This window comes from Pygoscelis adeliae, unplaced genomic scaffold (genome assembly GCF_000699105.1).
Source record: "Pygoscelis adeliae isolate BGI_AS28 unplaced genomic scaffold, ASM69910v1 Scaffold101, whole genome shotgun sequence".
NCBI lineage: Eukaryota > Metazoa > Chordata > Aves > Sphenisciformes > Spheniscidae > Pygoscelis > Pygoscelis adeliae.
The window spans coordinates 7,226,440-7,248,568 of record NW_008824238.1 but is presented as its reverse complement, the minus strand read 5'-3'; the positions used below and the strand labels follow the sequence as shown (position 1 = coordinate 7,248,568).

Sequence of the window (22,129 nt, the reverse complement as noted above, 5' to 3'; positions counted from 1 at the left end):
AATGGGAATATCTCATTGCTACCTTTTAATTGCTTGGCTTTCTTTTTTTTAATGGTTTGGCAGTTGAAGGCACACACACACATTTAATTTTCATTGGGGACTATCCCCAGGCACGTGTTTACAGACTCTGTTGATCTCAACTTCTTAAAACTAATTTTCATTTCTTTAGTATTACTTCTAAGTAAACTGGAGTGAGGTTGGGTTGTTCATTTGCATCTCATCCCCTTTTCTTTAGGTTATCATAACTGAAAAATATCAAGCAGTGAAAGCTGAAACTTGGCCTGCAAGCAAACCTCACCCGGTAGATCATGAATAATCAAATGAAAGAAAGAGACTGAAGTATTTTTAAATCCTGTGAGTTTAAAATCGCAGTGAGAAAGCCCAGGTCCATAGCTATAAGACCAGCAGAACCCAGCCCAGAAGAGTATTTCAGAATATTTTTATCAGTTCTAGTTTTATATCATGTTCAGGCAGCGTAACAGCATAAGCAGGCAGGAATGTATCATTCAAGTCCTCTTGTTTCTTTTTGCTGGGAGAATGTTTTTCTTGGAGGAAAAGCAGGGGAAGAGCCTGGTGAAATTTTTCAGGCACAGGACCAGATTTTAGAGTATGCCATCACATACCATGGGAAGAACCAGGAACAAGTACCAGTTCCTTAGCAAAGTCTATGGACATTAAATACCTAATGTCTATGGATCTGGGCTTTACCGGTTATTGTGCACAAACCGGGTAACGGCACACATAAATATCTGATTTTCAGAGACGGGTTTGACACACATTTTGCATACTTCATCATTATCCAAAACCAGACCCTTTGTGCCTAGGAAAGAAACTGAGGAAGAAATGGAGATAGACCAGATATCTTCTGAAAGGGAAGGTTAGGTGCTGACAGTCGAAGAATTTCTATATATATTCACTTTTCCTTTGTCCCACCAGGAAGACAACAGAACAAAGAAGTAAAGGGGGAAATTATTTCAATCGTGTTCTCTCAGAATTAATTTCCTTTCAAAAATTCGTTTCTGCCTAGGAGACACAGGTTAATTATTGAAAATGTTGATGATCGTTTTTCCCTTGACTACCTCTCGCTAATAGATTGCAGAGAAGGGCAAGCCAAATAGCATTTCTTCTTGTTTTCTTTGTAAATTGTACTTACATTTTCATCTTTCAACCGAAACAACAGGAATTACAGTTCATTACTCATATCTGACTGAAAATCTGCCTGTAAGCAAAAGCACATTATTCCAGTAATTTGCAGATGACCCTGTTAGGTTTATTAACATTTATTGTGTTGCTAAAGAAGTTATTTTTCTACATTCAAAAAGGCTGAAAGCTGCAATAGCCTCAATAAAAAAATATTAAATAACAATTGGCAAAGTGAAATGCAGAGCGGTATAGCCAAATTTGAAACCATACTGAAAATATTATCACAGGTCAAAGAGCCTGAAAAACATTTCCATCCATGTGTAACAGTTATAAATAGCAGAGGCTATTTATCTTGGCTATAGGACAACACCACCATTTTATGAAAAACTCCAAAGTTTCAAAATTGGCTCTTTATTCTCATAGGAACAAACATTATTTGGGCATTTGCATGAAATTGGAATTATGCTGAAATGTTTGTTTCTGGAAAAAAACTTCAGCTTTGTCTTCCCCTGTCTTCTCCACCACTGCCCACAACAAAAAAGCTTTTGGTTTTGATGCAACAGCAAAATGTTCTTAATGGCTGTAACCACAACTTCTAATAGAATTAGGGCAGGAGAAGTGAAACCACCTAGAAGGAAATGGTGCTTAGCCAGATCTTCGATAGCCAGGTCCAGATAGCCAGGTCTTAGATCTTAGATTGATATTATCTAAATAACAGGTCTTGCAGGGAACCCAGGCCATGACAAGCCTGACCATGGACCACATGGCCTTAGTATCAGCAAAGCAGAAGAAACTTCTGTACTCTAAGCTGGCAACACCAAATACCAGGACCACTGTGAGCTTCTAGGCCCTGACTTGGATTCACTGAACTAAAAGAGTCCTGGGATTTAAAAAGTTGAATTAAAGAAGAAATAACTGAGTTAGGGAAAGGGTTATCTTCACCCTTGTGTAGAGATCCCAGCCTATGGAGAAATGCCAGCAAGAAATGCCCCAGCACCTCCTTCATTCCCCATAGTTAAGGAGCTAATGGGTGCCCCATGGAGAAAGAAATTGCTCCCACCGGACCCTGGCACTCTTGACACAGTCCTGTGAAACAGGACACAGAAGCACAGAGCTGCTGCTGTTGATCCCTGAAAAGGCCCTGCTAAACCCGACAGATCAAAGGATGTGAATTGTCAGAGATATACAAGAAAATTTGAGAAAAAGAAATGGACATCTGAGAGGGTCATGGAGAAAAGAGGGGAATAGTTTTGTAAGAAACCAAAAGGAAGGAAATTAATTCATATTTTTGCTTTGGACAGAAAACCACCACAGACACCATTTGTTAGTAACAAACTGATTCTATAAATACATATAATTGCTTAGATAGTTTTAGTTAGGGTCCTGAAAGAAATGAATGTACATCTCACAGGGAAAAGTAGATATTGACATGCAAAGTCAATAATCAAACAAAAAATATGAAAATATTTTGGTTTGACATTACTAAGTAATGTGTTTTACATAGTTTGGTTTGGTGTGGTTTTGTCTATGTGTCAAGTAAAAATAACTTGATTTTTTTAAATGCTAACCTGTATTCCCTAAAGGTCAAAGTAATGCAATGTAAGTTAAATATTTCAACCGTATCAAAAATAAATCATTTTTTCTACAAGAAAAAAATATTAAATCAATATATCCCAAAAATCAAGATTTAACTGAATCATAATTTTCCAGAGCAAAACCATCAGAACATCTTCATCAGTGCTACTAAATGCCGTAGTTTAAACATCAAGTGTAGCATTGAATAAGTAATTAATCTTACAAAAGGTTCTCCTTAATGGTAATATTATAATTACATTTGTCTTCCTTTTTAAGATATAAATTGTCGCTGTGGTTTAGGGCTCCATTTGCAGATCATTCCCAGTCACAGTAAGATATGTTAATATGTTAATAAATTATAGAAGTATTACTAACTTGCAGTGTTAGCATTTCCAAAAGAAAATTATTTATATTACAGGGATCCTTCCAAGATATTTCAAAACACTATACATGGTTGATTTACAAAAACTGAAAAATTTAAAATCAGCTATAGTTACTTTCACTAATTAGGTAATTTAATTATTCAGCTGACATGTTTTGGGGAAAATTGGCCGTTATCCTTTTATTTAGTCTGCAATTTTTTTAAATAAAGACTGTTCGTTCTGTTTCTTTCTCTCTTCTGTGAGTAGAATTAGACATGACAGCTTTTTTTCTCAAGTACTTAGACTAGCAGATTATTAAGCATATTGTTATTCTCCAATAGTAAAAGATGCTTTCACATTTAGCAGACAGACATGAAAAACGTGGTGGCTAGAGGCTACGAACAAATGACTTTCAGCCAACTTTAGGCACACTTTCATAGCAGTAACTTTTTTAACAGGATCGTTAACTATATTATATTCCTAGGGATGTGGCAGACTCTGTAACTGTGAGTGGTTCATTTTAAGCTAAATGGTTTTATATAAATAGAGCTTTGCATAGGGATAACGCTGTAATGAAATCTGATTCAACACAGATGTCAGAGTAAATGAACATAACAGTCCTTTCTGCCCCAATAAAGCATGAAATTATCCCACAAATTCTCTTTTCATCTCTAACACAGTAGATCTTGCAGAAACAGTCATCATCCTTTGCAAAGAAGGATGCCAAGAGACAAGAAACCTACTTCACCTTTCCTTCCTGGCCATGCTGCCTCGAGACATCTCCAAAGTCCTTACCCAGGTAAGGGAAGGACCAGAGCTGGCCCCGTGCCCTTTACATATTTCACCGGTGTATCCGTTGAGCATTCAGCAGAGGTAGCCCCAGAATGGGTGGCCTCGGTACCGGGTGCTGCAGCCGGGGAACCTCCAGGCTGTCCTCAGCCATCCCGGGGGCATCCCTCTCTGCCAGGCTGACTCTGAGAGCACCAAAGAGCAAGAACACCCCAGAAAAATGGGAGCTGGTACTGATGCCTGAACACACAGAAACTGCTCAGCCAGGCTTAAGAAATAAGGTATTAAGTACCAATGAAAATAAAATATATTTCATTACTTTGATTTTGCTTACTCAAGCAATTCAGTGACCTTTTTTTCTAGTATCTTTGTCCATTTGCATCCCTTCTCATAAGGAACGTGTTTTTGGTTATTTATGTTAGGACGATTCAATTGGAAGATTACACTTACATACACAATCTGCAAACTATCACAGCTTTCAATCAGTTTACCACAAGCAAGTTATTTGTTGAAACTTTAGGTTTACATTTGCAAAGAAAATTAAACTTGAGCCCTAAATCCCACTGAAATTCATTGAAAGTCGGATCCCTTGACTTCCTTAGGCTCCTTGGGAAATCTTAACCTCAGTTATTAAATTATTCTGACAGAGAGAGAGAGAGAGAAATTGACAGGGAGGTCCTCAAAGAATGATACTGGAGTTCCTTGGAATAACCACGATTGCAAGTGTTACCAGTGGTAACAGAGTGGTCTCTGCTGCTGTCAGAGCTTTTCCAAGTCTAATGAAAATCGATCTGGCATCTTTCGACTCTATGGGAGTTTTTTACAGCATGTGACAGAAGAGAGATGTTCTCACACACTGCTGGACCCTTAACCACTTTTTCAGATTCATACTGATAAATTTGCCAACAAAACAAGTGGAAGCACACAGCTCATAGGCAGAGAAAAAGAGTAAAAATGTTAATCGCCAAAAAAGGTAAACTTCTAGTACTCCTTCAAAGAGCAAATATAAAGCATGCAATACATTTCTATATTGCATGTTATACTTAACTGCAATTGTAATCCATTGTACTGATAATCTTAACAAACTATATTGTAATGAGATTAATTTATGACAGTACAGATTGAGTTTCAATACAGCACTCACAAATATTTATTAAACAAATATGCTTGAAGATGCAGTGTAAGCCTTAGTTTTGTCTCTTGTAAAACAACTGAAGTTATAATGTGAAAGTTAAAATAATCAAATGTGAGAACACTAGTAATAAAACTCTTAAATTTTCAATCACTGTTTAAATCATACTTGCTTCTAATAAACTCTATAAATAAAAAAACAATCTACAATAAAACATTTGCCTTAAGACCAAAAATATCTCTAGTTATCACATTCCCTTGAACTAAAAATGTTATGTAAATTATTTATAAGTTAATATAACATGCTTAGATCCATATTTTTATATCATTACACAGATAATTACATTTGACACATTCCTATCCCTAATCTAAATTGCACATCTATGATAAATTTCAAAAAACATCCAAAGATTACAAGTCTATTTCTGCCATCAGTGCTGACAGTACACTCAGACCACAAATGGCTCAGACAAAATAGAACAAGTCAAAAAAGGGTCTCTGCAGAGGAATGCAGACCTTCATCTACTGTAACCTCTTATCAAGTGAAGTTCTTCAGCTGTTTTATAAAGCATAGCATGGTAACACTCATACACAGAATACAGGAATCAAACATCGCACAGTAAATTCAACTTTGAGATATCTCTTGCCGTAATTTCCTCCTCTCCTCAATCAAGCAGCTCACCCTTTGCAGCACTGAGGTCACCGTATGTTATATTGGAGTGCCACATCCTTGTCTACAGGTCAACTCTAACCCCCAAAACTGCGTAAACCCTTGTCAAACACATCACAGCAGCTCCATTTGTGCTCCCAGACAGCACGGCTACTACTACTTTGCTCACCTCTTTCCAAGTGCTTTGCGGAGATTTTCTGAGCTGGAGACATACTTACAGAACCAAGACTCTTGCTGGATCAAGCGCAGCTAAATTGCCATCTGCTAGCTCATATAATAAACCACCCCATGTTTCTTTCAAAACAGACAAATGACAGTAACACAGCATTATGCTTTTCAAACACTAAAACTGTTGGGAAAAACTTCGCAACTGAAAGATCAAAACACTGCAGTGACAACTCCAGCAGAGATATGGCAGCAGAATCAGACACTTGTTCTTAGCAAATATAGCTGAATAACCAAACTAAAATGTTACTTCTCAGTTTCACACGTGTGGAACAATGTATAGAAAACTCCAACAGCATGCATCTTCTTTTCCAGAGGAACAACAATTCAGAGGTACCACCCCAGAGTCTTATCTTTGGGATATTTATCACATGGCTGATGGACACTGCCTTCCCTAGCCCTTCTTGTGAATCTGTCCCTTCATTTCAGCTGTACCTTTATACGTGTCCAGAAAGAAATATTTTGTTTAACAGAGTATTTTATTATTTAGGTTTTAGTTTTCATATAATCACAGAAAATATGTAATGTTTCAATCATAGAAGAACTGGCTCAGGAGATGAACTAAAAAATAAACTATTTGCATAGGCCTAAAAAAGAAAACAAAAAGTAAAAAGCTTAGATCCCACTACGTTCTCCTTTACATTGATGTGATACAGAAAAAAAAATCCACGGAAGTAAATGAAATGTCTTCAGATTGTCACAGGAAGAAACAAAATTAGAAAATGGCTTTCTTTCGTTATTGCCCAGTTTCAGGAATATCCTCAAGACTCTCAGGTGGGAAACAGGAGCGCTGATTTGGGGAACAATTATTTACTAACTGGTTCTTCAGTAAGCTCACCTGAGTCATATATTTTATGTGCTGTCTTTACTTATTTATTTCACTCAAAACAAATGAAAAATAGGCTTTCATTTCTGTAGAGATTTTGTTCTAGGAAACAAACATTTCCAACAATTCTAAAATATTGTAGTTATTACTATTGATTGGTTTGTTTAATTTCTTCTCTAAAGTCCTCTGCTACTATGGGGCCAATGCACAGCCTTCCCAGAGGTTCTCCTGCCAGTCACCCATACCATGGTTCTCCCACACCTCAGGCTGAGGCTGTCATCAAATAATTTATACAACTTCAGATATCTGCGTTAGGAAAGATGTAAAGGAAGGCCAAACAATCAAGTTTGAATCTTAAAGAATGGAAGCTATTACCCCTCCTGCAATTCAATTAAAAAAAAAAACAAACCAAAAGCACATGCATAAACGTTCACAGCTAGCCCTGTGACACTGGAGATATTAATCTGCGGGGATGCATCAACTTTGTTTATGAGTGGAAAGAGAAAAGCCAGGCTTGAAAAAGAGACGCTCCCCACCGCTGCGCAGATGGGGTTCGACAGAGGTTCCCTTTGGCAGGTATGTGGTGCTGTCCTGCCTTGCGCCTTCACACAACTTTACAAGCCAACACTTCGGCAGTACTTCCACTTACTGCCATTTCTAAAAAATATAATACATTACTGCATTGTCTCTATCTTGGTATTTTATTAATTTTTAAATGAAAATTCTTTGGCTTTCCATTGTAAGAATAATATATTTGGAATCAAAAGAAATACCTTATTAGGCTGTAACATCCATTTCCCTATGTGCTGCTACTCAGTGAAAGGACAGCACTTAATCTCAAAGGTTATTCTACACCATTTTTTTTTTTTTTTTTAGATCAGATTCATCATCGCAGTATCCAAAAGCAGATTACAGTATGGACACTTCAGCATGAATTTAATTTCTCCTGGTTCTCAGAAACGAAAATGAAATGTTTGAGGTAAGGTAGAACAAGGTGGGTTTGGCAGCATCCTGGGGAGATGTCTACTTGTCTGTGCAAGATGCTGGGGACAGACTTTTTAGCAGGGCCTGTTGTGACAGGACAAGGGGGAATGGCTTTAAACTAAAGGGGGGGAGATTTAGATTAGATATAAGGAAGAAATTTTTTACGCTGAGGGTGGTGAAGCACTGGCACAGGTTACCCAGAGAGGTGGTGGATGCCCCATCCCTGGAAACATTCAAGGTCAGGTTGGACGGGGCTCTGAGCAACCTGATCTAGTTGAAGATGTCCCTGCCCGCGGCAGGGGGGTTGGACTAGATGACCGTTAGAGGTCCCTTCCAACTCAAACTATTCTATGATTCTATGAGAAAACTCCTATTGCAGAGGAAAGAAAGGGAGTATGTCTATTATGGGGGGTGATCAAGTCCTTATCATCTTTTTTTCATTTCTCATTTTATCATTTATTTTTAATATCAAATATCACACAAAACCAAATAGGTTTTATATTTAGCTGCTATTCTACACAAGCACCACATTGAATAATGTATGACTATTAATTACAATATTACCTTGCAGATTTGTATTTATAAATGTTAAGAAGCATATCAATGGATAATGTACTGTTACCTACAGAGTGGGAGCTTCAAACATTTGCCGTAATAGAGGGGAAAAACCTGCAGAGAAAATATTCCATTGAAAGATGTGCAATGAGGAAGACATCATTCCAAATATGATATTAAAGAAAAATCCTCCTTTCCAAAATACTAAAAATACATGAGCTACTCAGCTAAACACCCCTCATTTCAAGAAAGTCTATGACTAAAGGAGTGAAAGTTTCAGGCAGTTGTTAAAAATTCAGATGTTTGCTACAGCTGCTTCTCTTCAGGCCGCCAGAGAAACCACTGCAGGCAGCCTGTGGTTCAGCCGCCGCGTGTGGTTTCACCCAACATGCCGGGGAGTGTGTCTGCAGCTGCTGCCCCGAGTGCTCCTGAGAGCCACCCGCTCCCCAGGTGCCCCAGCTGTCCCCCTCCCACCCGGGGAGGAAGCCGATGTGGGATGAACCTGGCCCTGCCAGTGGTGGTGAGGGAGTTTTCTGTCAGAGCAGCCAGGAGGTCTGATCCCACGCCGTAGTCACAAAATCCTTGAATCCAGCGCCAGGGAAGAGGCAGCAGCACACACCCACAGCGAAGGGAAAGGAGCGGTGCGGTGGAAGACCTCCCTCCAGGCGGCACGCCACACCGACATGAAAACACATCTATCTGCCGGCTGACAAAAGCTAAGGGACAGCCATCAGGGAAAACGGCCTCCAGATCCTATTCAGGTTAACCCTAACCCTTTTTTTGGCATTATACTAACAGCATATCGATGCTATTAAGGGTATCCAGAAGCCCATAATTGAGAATTCAACTCCTTATGTTAATTTACCAGACCTGTAAGCTATTACCACGCTACTAACAACGTTCAGCTGGAGGGTCCCAGATGACTAAGGAAATGAAGTGCTATAGACTTAAAAACCCATCAAAATAGGAAAATCCAAATGCTTTTGTTCAGCTTTTTTCTTGTGACATAAATAATCATTAAACGTTGTGACTCTCATCCAGTACTTTTGATTTATTCCTTGGAGAAAGTATAGACTAATTACCTTGATATGTAACTCTTGGACCATACAGTAAAGTGGAATAAGAATACTTCAGTCACACAATACCTGCAAAATCTGAATATATGTAGTAACAGGCAGTCAGCGCAATACAACAATATATTAAATGCAATGTGATACGGAAGCTTGCTCCCAAAATGGAACATTAAAGCTGTTTGTACAGATAACCGTCGGTAGAAGACGTGAGATAGGGTTACCTAAACACAGGCAATCTCTAAACAAAACTGAAAAGTCTGCAGATGGCCCCTTACAATTATCCAAATTGTCTGTGATTACAAGTATGCCTCAAAATGGATTATATTAGTGTTCCTGCACAAAGAGTAAATCATCACAGAGATCATCCTTTTATTAATGCGCACTGCTGAAACCCATCAGGGAAACATTAACAAAATGTCAAAACAGGTAAGCCTGAAGCCACAGAGCTGGTATTCTCAGCGGGAGCAAATGGAAAAATTCATACTCTCCAGCCTACTGGAGTCTAAATATGTCTTGAACAGTGTACTGGATGAAAACAGGAGCAAGAGGAGTTAGACAGAGTGGTCTTCAAACCAAATGGGACATTACTTGTATTTTCCACCCAAGAGTGAATGGAAGTTGAAATAAATAATAAGAATTGAGAATTAAAGAGCAAAAATGCATCTCAAGATGTCAAGCTATGCAAATAAGTATACACTGATGGCTAAACATTTTTCCATCAAAAGTACTTTTGCCATCAAACTCAGATTAATAAAAATGATACCTGTTCCCAAACTGGTTTCACAATGGAAAAGAAACCCTGTTTTATTTTTCCCTAATTGGTTTGGTGTCTTGAGAAATGTTTAATAAAAGACATGCATTTTCATTATTTCAGATTACTTGAGTAAATGCGGTACAAAAATCCCAACAGGACTTGTTATCTGTTTAAAAATGAAAGCACTTTACAGATCTCATCCTGCTCCCATTCAGTATCAGGTGTACCTCTTTATCTTCAGGGGGAGTATGAACGTGCCACAGTTAGCGGTGATTTATTAACTTTTCTGGAAAGCTTTTCTGAATCTAATGTTCATTAGATGACAGACTTGAGAACCACAAGACCAAGGCAGCAGTAACCTACCATGACTCTGGCCTCCATAAGCACAAAAGCATTAGTATTAATTAAACGCCTCCAGACCTTCCTTTCTGCTCTGACTGTGCTTGCTGTAGACCTAATTGCTTCTCTCCCCCAGAACATGCTTACTGTGCCTGCCCTGCTGCATAGCAGCCAACTTCATGTTTTCTAAATGGGGTGAACAGCCTGCAGATAGTAACTCTGATTGCTTCAGATCTTTTCAGGGTGCCTCGTAAGACAGTTGAAACATTTTATGCAGACTAAGTGATCTTACAGTTTTTCTTCATCTGAATTTTTCATATTAGGAAATGAGCTGAATTATAAAACTCAAAATCTCTGTGGCCTTTTTAAAGCAAGTGCATCAATTAGAAAGATTAATAGAAAGGTCTTGATTGCAGCTGACATTACAATTGTGAAACATTAACATTTCCAGCTGGAGAGAAGGACTTAGTTAATATAAAGATTAAGAAGTACTAAAGAAACTAGGAGATACAACTGACAAATATGTTTATCAAAAAACCAGCTCTGAACTGATGACACTGACTTGTGCTCTATTATTACTTGCTTCACAATCCCACGTAAGAAGATTACTGTCTATTTTGGCACTGTGTATAACAACAGTATACAGCACATCACCAAGGGGTTGTACAAAGAGGCTGCCTCCTATCATCACACCCACACATATATTCTCCAAGGGAAATCTCCCACATCAGAAAACCACCAGCTGTCAGTTCCCTGAGCTCCATACCATTTTGTTACTCAAGAAAACGAGGGGGAAAAAGCAAAAAAGTCAAAGTCTTTTGTTTTCAATTTAACAGGAGTGCAATACAGCCTAAATTAAGGGCAGAATTGTTGTATCATTTTTCAGTCCTCTACATACAAAAATAACCGCGCCGCTCCTCACACTCCGTATCCTGATTCAGTAGAACAGCGGCAGACAGCAGTCCTAAGAGCATCCAGGGACGGACTGACACAGTCACAAGGGTTACGCTACCGTCTCTTCTAATGCTATGCTACTAATTCTTCTAATATCTCCAGACAGGCCACGCAAACTGGGATTAATCCAGCACTAGAAGAGTTGCTTAGCCCAGCAGTTGTACTTCGGAGAAATCCTAGTGCTCAGACCACAAATTAACTGATCTGAGCATCTAGTTTAGTTTAATAAAACTAGACAAGGGAAATTCACTATATTCCTCATACACTACACCATTTTTTTCCTGTCAGGCATAATTCAAACAAAAAGCAGCTGGCTCTTAGTGTAGGATGCCTATCTGCTAATAAAAACCTCATGGCTATCAAACTCTTCTACCACGACCATTCAGCAGTCCTCTCACTGTCCGGACCTATTACATCTTCTCCTCCTACAGGAAAGTGGTCAACCTTGACCCAAGAGTTAGTAAAAGATTTCAGTACGCCAACTTGGGCAAACAATGAGATGTCATTTCTCACATACCCTGAAACCGTGATATACGATAGATCCCTTCTTCAGTCTTTGTAATACTCAAGATAGGTATAAATACACAGTACAACTCTGAGAGTTAAAACATGGGGTTTTCTTGAAAGCATTGCCCTGCATCAGACCCATGGTAAGCTCTTTGTTTTGTAGGATTTAAATTTGGAGTTTGGGGATGCAGGGGAGGATGAAGAGGGGAACAAGGATGAAGGGAAGTTAATTATAGATGTATCTGATCATAAGCAGCTCACTTTTACCTTATTTTGACTTATCTACAAAAACGCATTTCTTAAAATTACTTCTGGAGAGGTCGGGTATTTAGATTTTAATCTAACCAGGGGCTAAAAAAAGGAGAAGTGGGAACCAAGGTGTCATTGGGAGCACCTGACTTCAGGAGCCCACTGGGACCTGTGAGCGCCTACATGACACCTGAAGTAAAGCACTGTGAACAAATCTGTGACAAATGCAGGGGTAAACTACAACTTGAGCATGAAACAGCAAATACCATGCCCTGGCTAGCAAAGCACCTATCAGAAGATACACTCAGCTAATATATGGATTATCTGAAATATTCTGACTCTAGAGGATAGCTTAATTAATCCAGAAAGGAAAGGATGCAACCACATGAGAATCCATCCAGTATCAATTAGAAGCAGCTGATTGAAAATGGACAGATAAATATGGAAAGTAGTTGCTAATTTACAAAAGCTTACTAATTTCAAACAGCTGAAGAGCTGGTAGCTGGTTTCAGAGCAGCACTGGATTTTAAGAAAATCAATGCTGAGACACTCTTGAGGCTTTCTTTCTAATCTTGTAAGCACCAAAGATAAAAGGCGCAGAGGGTGACCATCAGATTGAGGTCCTACTGTGCATTGTGCAAGGCAAAGAAAGTGTTAATATCAATATATGCAAGGCAAAAAAAGGGATCAACCAAAAAATATCCCAGCAAGCTAATGAAAAGAAAGCAAGCTGCTGAAAAGAACCTGTACTGAAAATGGAAAAGAAAACCAAAGAGGAACAGCACAGGAGCATATGATTAGTGAACATGCCGTACTGTTTTGCAAGTACCTCACATGGCACAGTTCATGTTTATTTTCTTTGAATATTTTTTGTATTCACTTGTTCAAATTACAAGTAAAAATATACATGTTTTTTTCAGACTGCATCTCCTCCAAACTCACCATGAGACTAGTTAAAATGCAATTAATACCAGAGTACGATGTTTTTTCACTGGTGTAACGTGTCTTTGCTGCCAAGTAAGCTGTTTACCTATACGAGAATTAGTGCTTTCAGATTCGACTATCAGGTGTAACGGCAGCAGAAAATAGCGCTCAAGTTTCTGGGTTCACACTTCCCGATTTCTCCAGTAAGAACAAATTCACCATGGCAGAAGAGAAGGATGGAGAAAAGGGAAGAGGAAAGACCCAGGTTCGTTAGCTCTCCCGTTAACGCCATGCAGTGTGTCTGAATTTCTGGCCTTGTGACAGCAACAACAGATGCCCAAACTCCCAACTGTTCAGTGGGAAAGCAAGACACAGCCCATACTTCTCCATGCTGCCGGATGCTGACATATTCTTTCTCATCATGGGAAACGTCCTATTTTTTTCTGGGCACTTGGAAGGACTTGGGGTACAGATCTGGCTGACTCAAGTGAAATTCGCTTGCATGCACACTGCAGAGTTCTCTGCTGTCGTAACTTTGCTAGGTCAGCCCATGGGCCCAGATAGTCCAACAGAGCCGTGGTAAAAGCACCACGGTGCTTGAATAAAAGCATGGACACCAGGACTCAGAAGGCCAACAGAGCTGTTTGCTCCTTGTGCAGAGCCCTCACTTCTAGAGGTTCCCCGGGGAAAACATTTCCCTCTTCCGACTGTGCCGCTTCAGCGCCTTCAGATTACAGCCCTAACGACTCCCAGCATCCCCCGTAGCTGCTGAGGGGGGTTGCAGAGGCACCCTTGGACTTGGAGCTTGTCATGGTTTAACCTCAGTTGGCAACTAAGCACCACACAGCCGCTCGCTCACTCCCCCCCAGTGGGATGGGGGAGAGAATCGAAAGGTTAAAAGTGAGAAAACGCGTGGGTTGAGATAAAGACAGTTTAATAGGTAGAGCAAAAGCCGTGCACGCAAGCAAAGCAAACCAAGGAATTCATTCACTGCTTCCCATGGGCAGGCAGGTGTTCAGCCATCTCCAGGAAAGCAGGGCTCCATCACGCGTAACGGTTACTTGGGAAGACAAACACCATCACTCCAAATGTCCCCCCCTTCCTTCTTCTTCCCCCAGCTTTATATACTGAGCATGACGTCACATGGTATGGAATATCCTGTTGGCCAGTTTGGGTCAGCTGTCCTGGCTGTGCCCCCTCCCAGCTTCTTGTGCACCTCCAGCCTTCTCAGTCGGTAGAGCATGGAAAACTAGAAAGTCCTTGGCTAGTGTAAGCATTACCTAGCAACAGCTAAAACATCGGTGCCTTATCAATTTTGTTCCCATCCTAAATCCAAAACACAGCACTGTACCAGCTACTAGGAAGGAAATTAACCCTATCCCTGCCGAAACCAGGACAGAGCTGAAATTCTGACAGCTCTGGCGAGGATTCACAGGAAGGCAGGTGATTGGCTTGCCCTGCCCTCAGAGTCCACGTGGCACCGTCCGATCCATCAGCAGCATGAGACAGAGCTAACACTTACTTTGACCCCTACAGTCGACAGAGGCAACAGCTGCCAGAGGGGACCAGTTGAAGTATGTGCCATTTTTGCATGGTAACTTCTCAACTGTTTTCAAAAGAAATGGGAAAGGCATGTAAAAAAAGGAAAACTGAGTTCATGCTCCCCACGTAACAATGGTTTTAAAAGTGCTATCAGGGTGAAAAAGACTTAAATAGGATTAAAAAGAGAGTGTGAGACTAAAGAGTCTAATATGATTGAGTTACTTTTCTGCTCTTTTAAAATCCATGGATGAAATCCATTCACCTAATTTAAAAACCAGAATTTTTAGATGCTGGCCTTCAGGATGAAACAGCAGGTCAAGCCTCATATATATAATTGCCCGTGTTCCCTGCACAGCCAAGACAGAAACCTATGTATCTTTGAATGACGGTAGGGAGAAATCCGGTCTCCTCTCTTTTGACCGCATAAGCACTTTCACTGCAATTAAGTCCTTCCAGGTGAAGCAGCCACTGAATGAAAGTTAGGGGAAAATGCATGAAACACAAAGCATCTCTAATCCACTTGCAACAGCCATAGTTACAGTGACCCTTTACAAAATAGTCAGGGTATCCAGCAGACAGCTCAAGTTTCCAGCCCTGGGGGTAATCAGACACTAGATCCCAAGCCTTCAGTTCCTGGGAGAAGGTACAAACAAGCTGTTACTTAAAGGCCACTTTCACGTCTAAGTTTCCAAGCTTCTCCGGGGAACACAGCAGGTTCAGATACTTGTCTGCCCAGACCAGCCCTGCAGCAGAGCTCGCCAGAAAAGAAAGGAGCTGCTCTCCAAGAAAACACCGTTCCCAAGCTCAAGCAGGTGAAAAGGGCACTGTTGGCCTCAGAAACAAAATGCTAAGCATTTTCACAAATGCTAAGCAAGGTAAACAACTGGGCCTGGGACTTCAGTGAGTTTCAGACCCCTGAATCCAACCCAGTTTTTCTCCTTTAATATAAAAGGAAAGAGACAATCAGGGGAAGTATGTGCATAAGTCTCTTCTTGCTCCTAAGAAGGGCAAAGCACATTTTGCCAGATACTTCAAGCGATGCTTTGTCAGTGCAGCTGCTTGTGAACAATGACGTAGCTTATGGCAAGGACACAACAGGAGGGATGCAGAAAGCATCCCTAAGGCACACGACACTGGCAGGGCAAGTGAAGGTATATCACTCATGACATTAAATCCCGCAGGCAGAAAACTTCAGAGGAAAGGCTGCCCCTACCTTTCATTGAACTCATTGTATGCACACACTGCTTACACGGACACAGAACCCCACCTTCTCTAAATGCCTAAGAAAATGATATCTGGGATTATACTATGGGAAAAAAAAAAATGTATCAGTCCACCTATGCAGCAGGAGACTAAAGTGGAGAAGAAAAGTAAAATTTATCTTTCTATTTCCTCAGCTACAGGAAAGGGCAATAAAACTGCATAGTGTTACTTTAAACAATTATTAGGAACCGTGCCTGCTGCCTGATCAGCGTTTTAACCAAAAAGATGTTACAGAAATGCCAGAGAAGCACAATACTGAACCCTCTGAGTGCTAAATCATCTGTGTGGGCAAACAGTATAATGCATATGCACAAACAGATCCGCAGTCACTTCACCTGCATCCCAAGATGCTCTCTACGCCCAGCCAAGAGCACAGTGCGCTCAGCCTGCAGCTAGCTCTGCCCAGCTGAGTGTGCAAAGAAAGCAAGCACGTGTTTGTACAAAAAAGACTGCTGATGGGCCAAGTCTTAGTGTTAGCCTATGGATAAACCAAGATGTGGCTTTCACTGAGATAAACTAAAATCCTGTATTTGAGGAATAAGCTCAGCACGCTGCTCTTTTACAAGGGAAATACAGCAAGCAATAAAAAATGCTGGTGAGCACGCCCTTTTGCTTCAATTTTTGATTCATAAAATCCTGCCTCCTCACGGGCATGCTGTAAAAAGAAATGTACAATGTCTGTAGGGTTTACTAACCATAGACATCAATGCTGAGAAAACCCTGTAGGAAACTAGCCTTTTCGGATATCGAGTAGCAGGAAGCATATTCAATGTAAACCACAAGTGGTCATAGGCTGAATGGTGAGAATAAAATGAAATGCTGGTCAGCTATTTCACTGCTTGCAGACGGTCCCTCCTGTTCAACTAGAAAGTTGATCTTGCCTTGGAAAACATCAGTGATCTTGCAGCATCCGTACAGAGGACCTGATGCCCTCAGCAGGCTCCAGCTCCTGTCCTCCTGTGGCATCCGTAACCCCAGAAGGGGCCAGACAAAAACGAATCAATCAAAGCAGCACAAAAATCCAGTGCTTCCCGTGCCAACATCCAGGAATTGGCATGTTATGGAGGCCCAGCTCATTCGGTAGCTGGACTCTGCCCTAGGACCCAGCAGGCAGAGGCAGTGGGTTTCTGATGGAAGTACGTGAAGCTACTCCTCCTGCCCTCTCCTTCCAGGTGGGACATGAATATAAGGGCAGATTCAACTAGAAATACAATAAATACAATCAACATATATACATGTTGATATGCTTTGGGGAAGTCTGTGAAAGACATGAAGGGTACACAGAGCATCCAGCTGTAAAACACTGGTAAGAAGGTGATTTCCAAGTAGAATATAGTCACAGTGTTTACCTAATGCTAGAAACAGCAACCCACAAATGATCCTCACGAAAACAAAGCTAGAGTCCAAAATATTTTTGAAACTAGTCTAAATATTTATTCTTTTTCCAGGTTAGGAAAGGATTTTACTTCCCTGGCTCTCAAGCCATTATCTGCACCAACCCCATTTACGCAGGTTTATCCAATTTTTCAGCTCTTATCTCACAAAAGGTTTATCTTTGCATTTTGTAACTACGGTTTGTTCCCAAAACTGTGGAGAGTCCACATGAAATTAAACTGACTTAGACCCTTTCCTCATATCATACCCTAACCAGCCTATAGCATTCTGGAAACTTAAATAAAACATCCTTAGCACAATGACTAACTCATCCACCAGTCATTTTTGGGGGGTACTGGTGAAAGCCATTCCTGAATGGTCAAGTATTTTCATTAATGTAATATTTCTGTAAAACCTAACATTGACTTTCTATGTGTGACTTTTCAAAGCAAATTCCTTTTTTATTACAATACCCACTTGCAAAAGAAGCAAAATATTTAAAAATTATTCAGGCACTGTAATGCCACTAATAAAACTTCCCTTTCCAAGTGCCATAGTTAATTTTAAGGAACTGCTTTTAAAATTCATGATACAATCACCAGGTAAACTCATATTCAAGACAAACTATTGGATCCCTACAAAAAACCCCAGTGTTTAGAAAAAACACGCTGTGTTTAAGAGCTAGAATTTGACAAGTAGCAGAAACACCATCAAGAGTACAAAACAAGACTTGTGAAGTCCAATTCAACTCCAAATTAAATTGCAATTAATTCAAGTAATTAATTAATTAAAAGGAGAACTGGCAAACATCAGGCAGCTGAGGACAGACATGCTACGGCACAGCCGAGCACAGAAGGGAGAGACTTTAGGAGCGGACAAAGACAACTTGGTGATTGCCCAGTTTTTACAGAAAGCGTGTAACTTCCATTTTGGATTATCTGTGATTAAGGGAGCCGGTTCTTGTATTTCCTAGGCACCTGTTACAATCATGACTTGTTTCCAAGCCTGATGTCATACATTTTCTCAAAGTTAGCATCAGGGCATCAAAGCACCGCCAGGTTTAAGGGGCAGGAGGACCCGGAGGTGGCACTGCCTTCACAAGGAAGAAACATCCCGCAGGAGAGTGAGCTCGCACATTGCTATGCAGGCGGCCCAAATACACATCCCTGCTTGGCACCTTTGTCCTACTAAAAACGACATACCACCTTGTAAACTGGCACCGTGCCACCCTGACAGATGGACTTAAGTGTAGGCAGCCAAGAGACTATGTATAAGCATCAAATATGTTTTTTGAGAGCAGGACTTCCAGCCAGGAATGTTAAAACAGCTGTCCACATTGAGCTTGCATGCCTACACTTAAGAGGATATGCTATTGCCACTCGAGCCCTGAGCTGGATTAACTTGGAAAATAAATAAAATAGCTTCCACAGACACATAAGGTGAGTTTTTGCAGAATCAGGATTAGTGATGCGCAGGGGGGCTTTACTGACCTACGATTAGTGGGCACACTCGCGGGGTTAAGGAGCTCTTCCTCAGCTCGGTGGAACTTTATCATGCGCATGCTTGTAAACAAATGTTTCCCATCTGAACACATCTTTATATATGTTACTTTTCTTTGGAAAAAAAACATAGAATGCAATACCACCATGATTACAAACACACACATTCGTGACCTTCCACTTTGTGTTAGAGGATACTTTTTTTTTAAATTAACTGTCCTCACTCAGACACATGTATCTGTGTGACTGGGATCTGTTTCACCCGGCTTTCTTCTCTTTTCAAAACTTCAACTCCCATGGCCCACTCCAAGACTTTTTGTTAGATCATGCTGACATGCATACATACATTTTACATTTTGACATCATTTGCATAGCTTGCCCCAGTAATAAAATCATACTGCCTTGAGAAACAGGCATTGCATAACGCAAGATGCGTCGTGGCTGGCCTGCAGAGCCATGCCCTGACCACCTCTATCCCATCCCTGCGCCCGACTGGGCTGCCTGCCGCCCACAAATCCCTCTCCTCGAGGACATGAAACATTCCAAACCACTGAGAAGCTCCAAAAAAACATGTTTGCTCACATCAACGTGCCAAACAATGCTCTTTTTCTTTTTTTTCCGTGGAACTCAGATTTTACTCCTGCCCCTCAAAAAGTCATTGGCCTAAGTCTAAAGCGAGGTAAATATTCAAACCTGAACAAGTTAAAAGTTTCCTCAGAATTTCACACTATTTAAAAAAGATAACACCAAGATTTCCAATGGCAAGCAACATTGCTTCTAGCCCTGAGTAGCTTTAAGACTGAAAGAAGGTGATGGTACATTTTACTCGATGTTTAAACATGCTTTGTGTTCATTTTAATTCTTCTCCCTGTGGACACAATCAGATCGCGGGCATAAATTTTTCATGTACACGCTAGCTGGGTACCTCATCTTTACTCTTCTGAATCACTGCATGTGAACTTCAACTCTATGAGGGTACTCCCAGTATAGATCAAAGCTGCCTTCAGTGCCTGGCGACAGGGTCACATACAGTCTTCCAACAGCTGCTGGTGTCTTTTACCTTTGTTAACTTTAAGGCTGATCTTTGCCGCAATTAAAAGTTACCTGAGTCACTTTATTACGATTTCCTGTGCTGGAAGAGCTTCAGTGGTAGGCATCGTTTCTCCTGCAGTGAGGATTTACGACCACTGACCTTGCCTCCCCCTTTGGTGAAGACTTCTTCCTCCTCTCACACCGTTCATCTCTTTTACCCTTCATTCCTCACCTACAGACTTTCCATTTCCTTTTTTCCCATGTTTTTGAGGACTGTATGAAATCATCTATTTGCAAAAGTTTCAGCCCCCTCTCTGCTGCTCCAAACTACAGTTATTAACCTCAGCAACAAGATGCTTTACTTGTTCATATTGCTAATAAAGTTGATTGCAGGTTAATCTAAATTTCTAAACCACTTAACCTTTCTCAGAGGGGAGGAAGAGAGGGAAAACACTTTGTCAAATATTTCATCAGGCAGATTAGCAATGCTGTGAAAACAATAGAAAAAACACAGATAATCTCTCTCTCTCCCCTTCTGAAAACCAGCAGTGCCTCAGGCTTCTTCAAGACATCACACATAGACTGTGCATGGCTTTAAAATGGTTCAGGGAACAGTCAAATTGCTGAAGAACAGGTCAAAAGGAATAAAATACCGATCCGGATCACTACTTTTGCTTAATAAAGTAATTACACACACACCCTGAGTGTATTCCTTTCATGCATGTCTTTTTTTTCACGGAATTATTATCTCCACGGCTATCGTAAAGACGAAGTAAATTGAACTGCAAATGGTAATGCTGAGCATCCACAATCCCTCGGCAGCGCTCTCAGCCCCGTAAGTGCCTCTCCTTATTTGAAAAGAATTTGAAGGAGTACGTGAGGTTCGTTTCTTACAGAATCATGTAAGATACTCACGCAAATTCAGAGAACAGTCAGTCTTCTTACACATTACACAAACCATCAGAAAAGTATGGTGTAAGTTATCACATTCAAACTCCAAAAAAGTTTAGTACCCAGTTACCTGAGAAACCCCTTTCTCCCACCATAGGAACGACTATCAGCAACACCTGTCTGCACCTGCCGCAAGCCAGGTGCCAGATCGGTCCGACTCCCATTTTGTTGCATCCCTTGAGCTCCCATAACCGAGCTCTTCACCCTGAAGGTTTTACTTGCTGTTTTATCAACGTTTTATCAATGGTTTTTTAACCCATTCTGAGTTGCCAGATGATCTACCGATGCCAGCCAAAATTCACTGCTATTTAAAGATAAATGAATGCTGGAAAAGTAAAATGAAGCATGCCAAAATCCCTCAAAGTGCTTATAAAATATTAACATCATAGGTAGAGACTCTACGCTAAAGGCATGTTGACCAAAATTTAGAAATATATAGCTTCTGTATTAGCAAAAAGAAACCTGAAGGGGCATGGCAAACTTCAACATTGCTTTCTGAAAAAGTCACCGGCTAATGCCAAGTGCTGAAAAGCGTTAGAGAAGCCGACCTTCTCTGCTGTCCCGTTCCCCGTGTGGGAGGGTCTGAGTACAGCTGCTTTTACGCACACTACGTTTGCTTCACCCGTTACTGCTGTTCACCACTCCGCAAGAAAGAGGAAAAAAACATTTTAAAATGGGAAAGCATTGCAATTTTACTTCAGAAGTTCACTTCAGAAAGCAAGCTTAGCACAGATGTTGTTCAGAAGGAACAGGGCAGAAGTACCTGTAACTGGTTCCTCAGAGAGATCTGGGGTTCAGCCTTCAAAGCACCCTGGGACTTAGATGCCTTACCTAGGTAAAGCGAGGCGTTTTCTTTCTTGACATTGTCATCTAAGTAGGTTGGTCCCAAGGTATAGATGGGTGTCGAGCCCATGCCAATGAGGATTTGGGCACAAATGAATAAAGCTACATAGAGAGAGTGGTCGTTTCCGCCGGAGTCCTTGACACAGGCCGGCGACTCCCACTGCTCTTTGGCGGTGCCATTGCCAGTCACGCACAAGCCCTCGTTACTGACGGAGGAGTTCAATTCCTGGATCTGGTACGGCGGAGAGATGAAATGAGGTAAGGAGAAGAGCGCAGCCCCCAGGGCGATGAAAAAACCCCCTACAGCCAGCCAGAGCGGCCTCCGTCCGCGCCCCCCAAAGTAGCTGATGAAGACCACCACCACCAGGCTCCCGATGTCGAAGCAGCTGACCAGCAGCCCCGACTCCGAGCTCTTGAGGCTGTATCTCCGTTCGATGGTGGTGATGACGCTGCTCAGGTAGCCGGAGACCATGAGGGACTGGATGAAGGTCAGGAAGCACATGCACACCAAGAAAAAGCACGAGTCCGCCAGCACGGCCCGCAGGCACGCTCTGTCCGGGGGGGC

The 22,129-nt window shown here is 41.1% G+C and overlaps 1 protein-coding gene across 1 annotated transcript in view; it reads right to left on the bottom strand.

The window, feature by feature from the left end:
* SLCO5A1 (solute carrier organic anion transporter family, member 5A1) overlaps nucleotides 1–22,123 on the bottom strand; it is a gene marked incomplete at its 5' end in the record, with an annotated part of 81,728 nt that extends 59,605 nt beyond the window's left edge. The window contains one exon of the mRNA XM_009335078.1: nucleotides 21,553–22,123. Coding sequence (XP_009333353.1) covers nucleotides 21,553–22,123 — 571 coding nt within the window. The remainder of the gene's footprint in view (nucleotides 1–21,552) is intronic.
* Nucleotides 22,124–22,129: the final 6 nt, after the last annotated feature.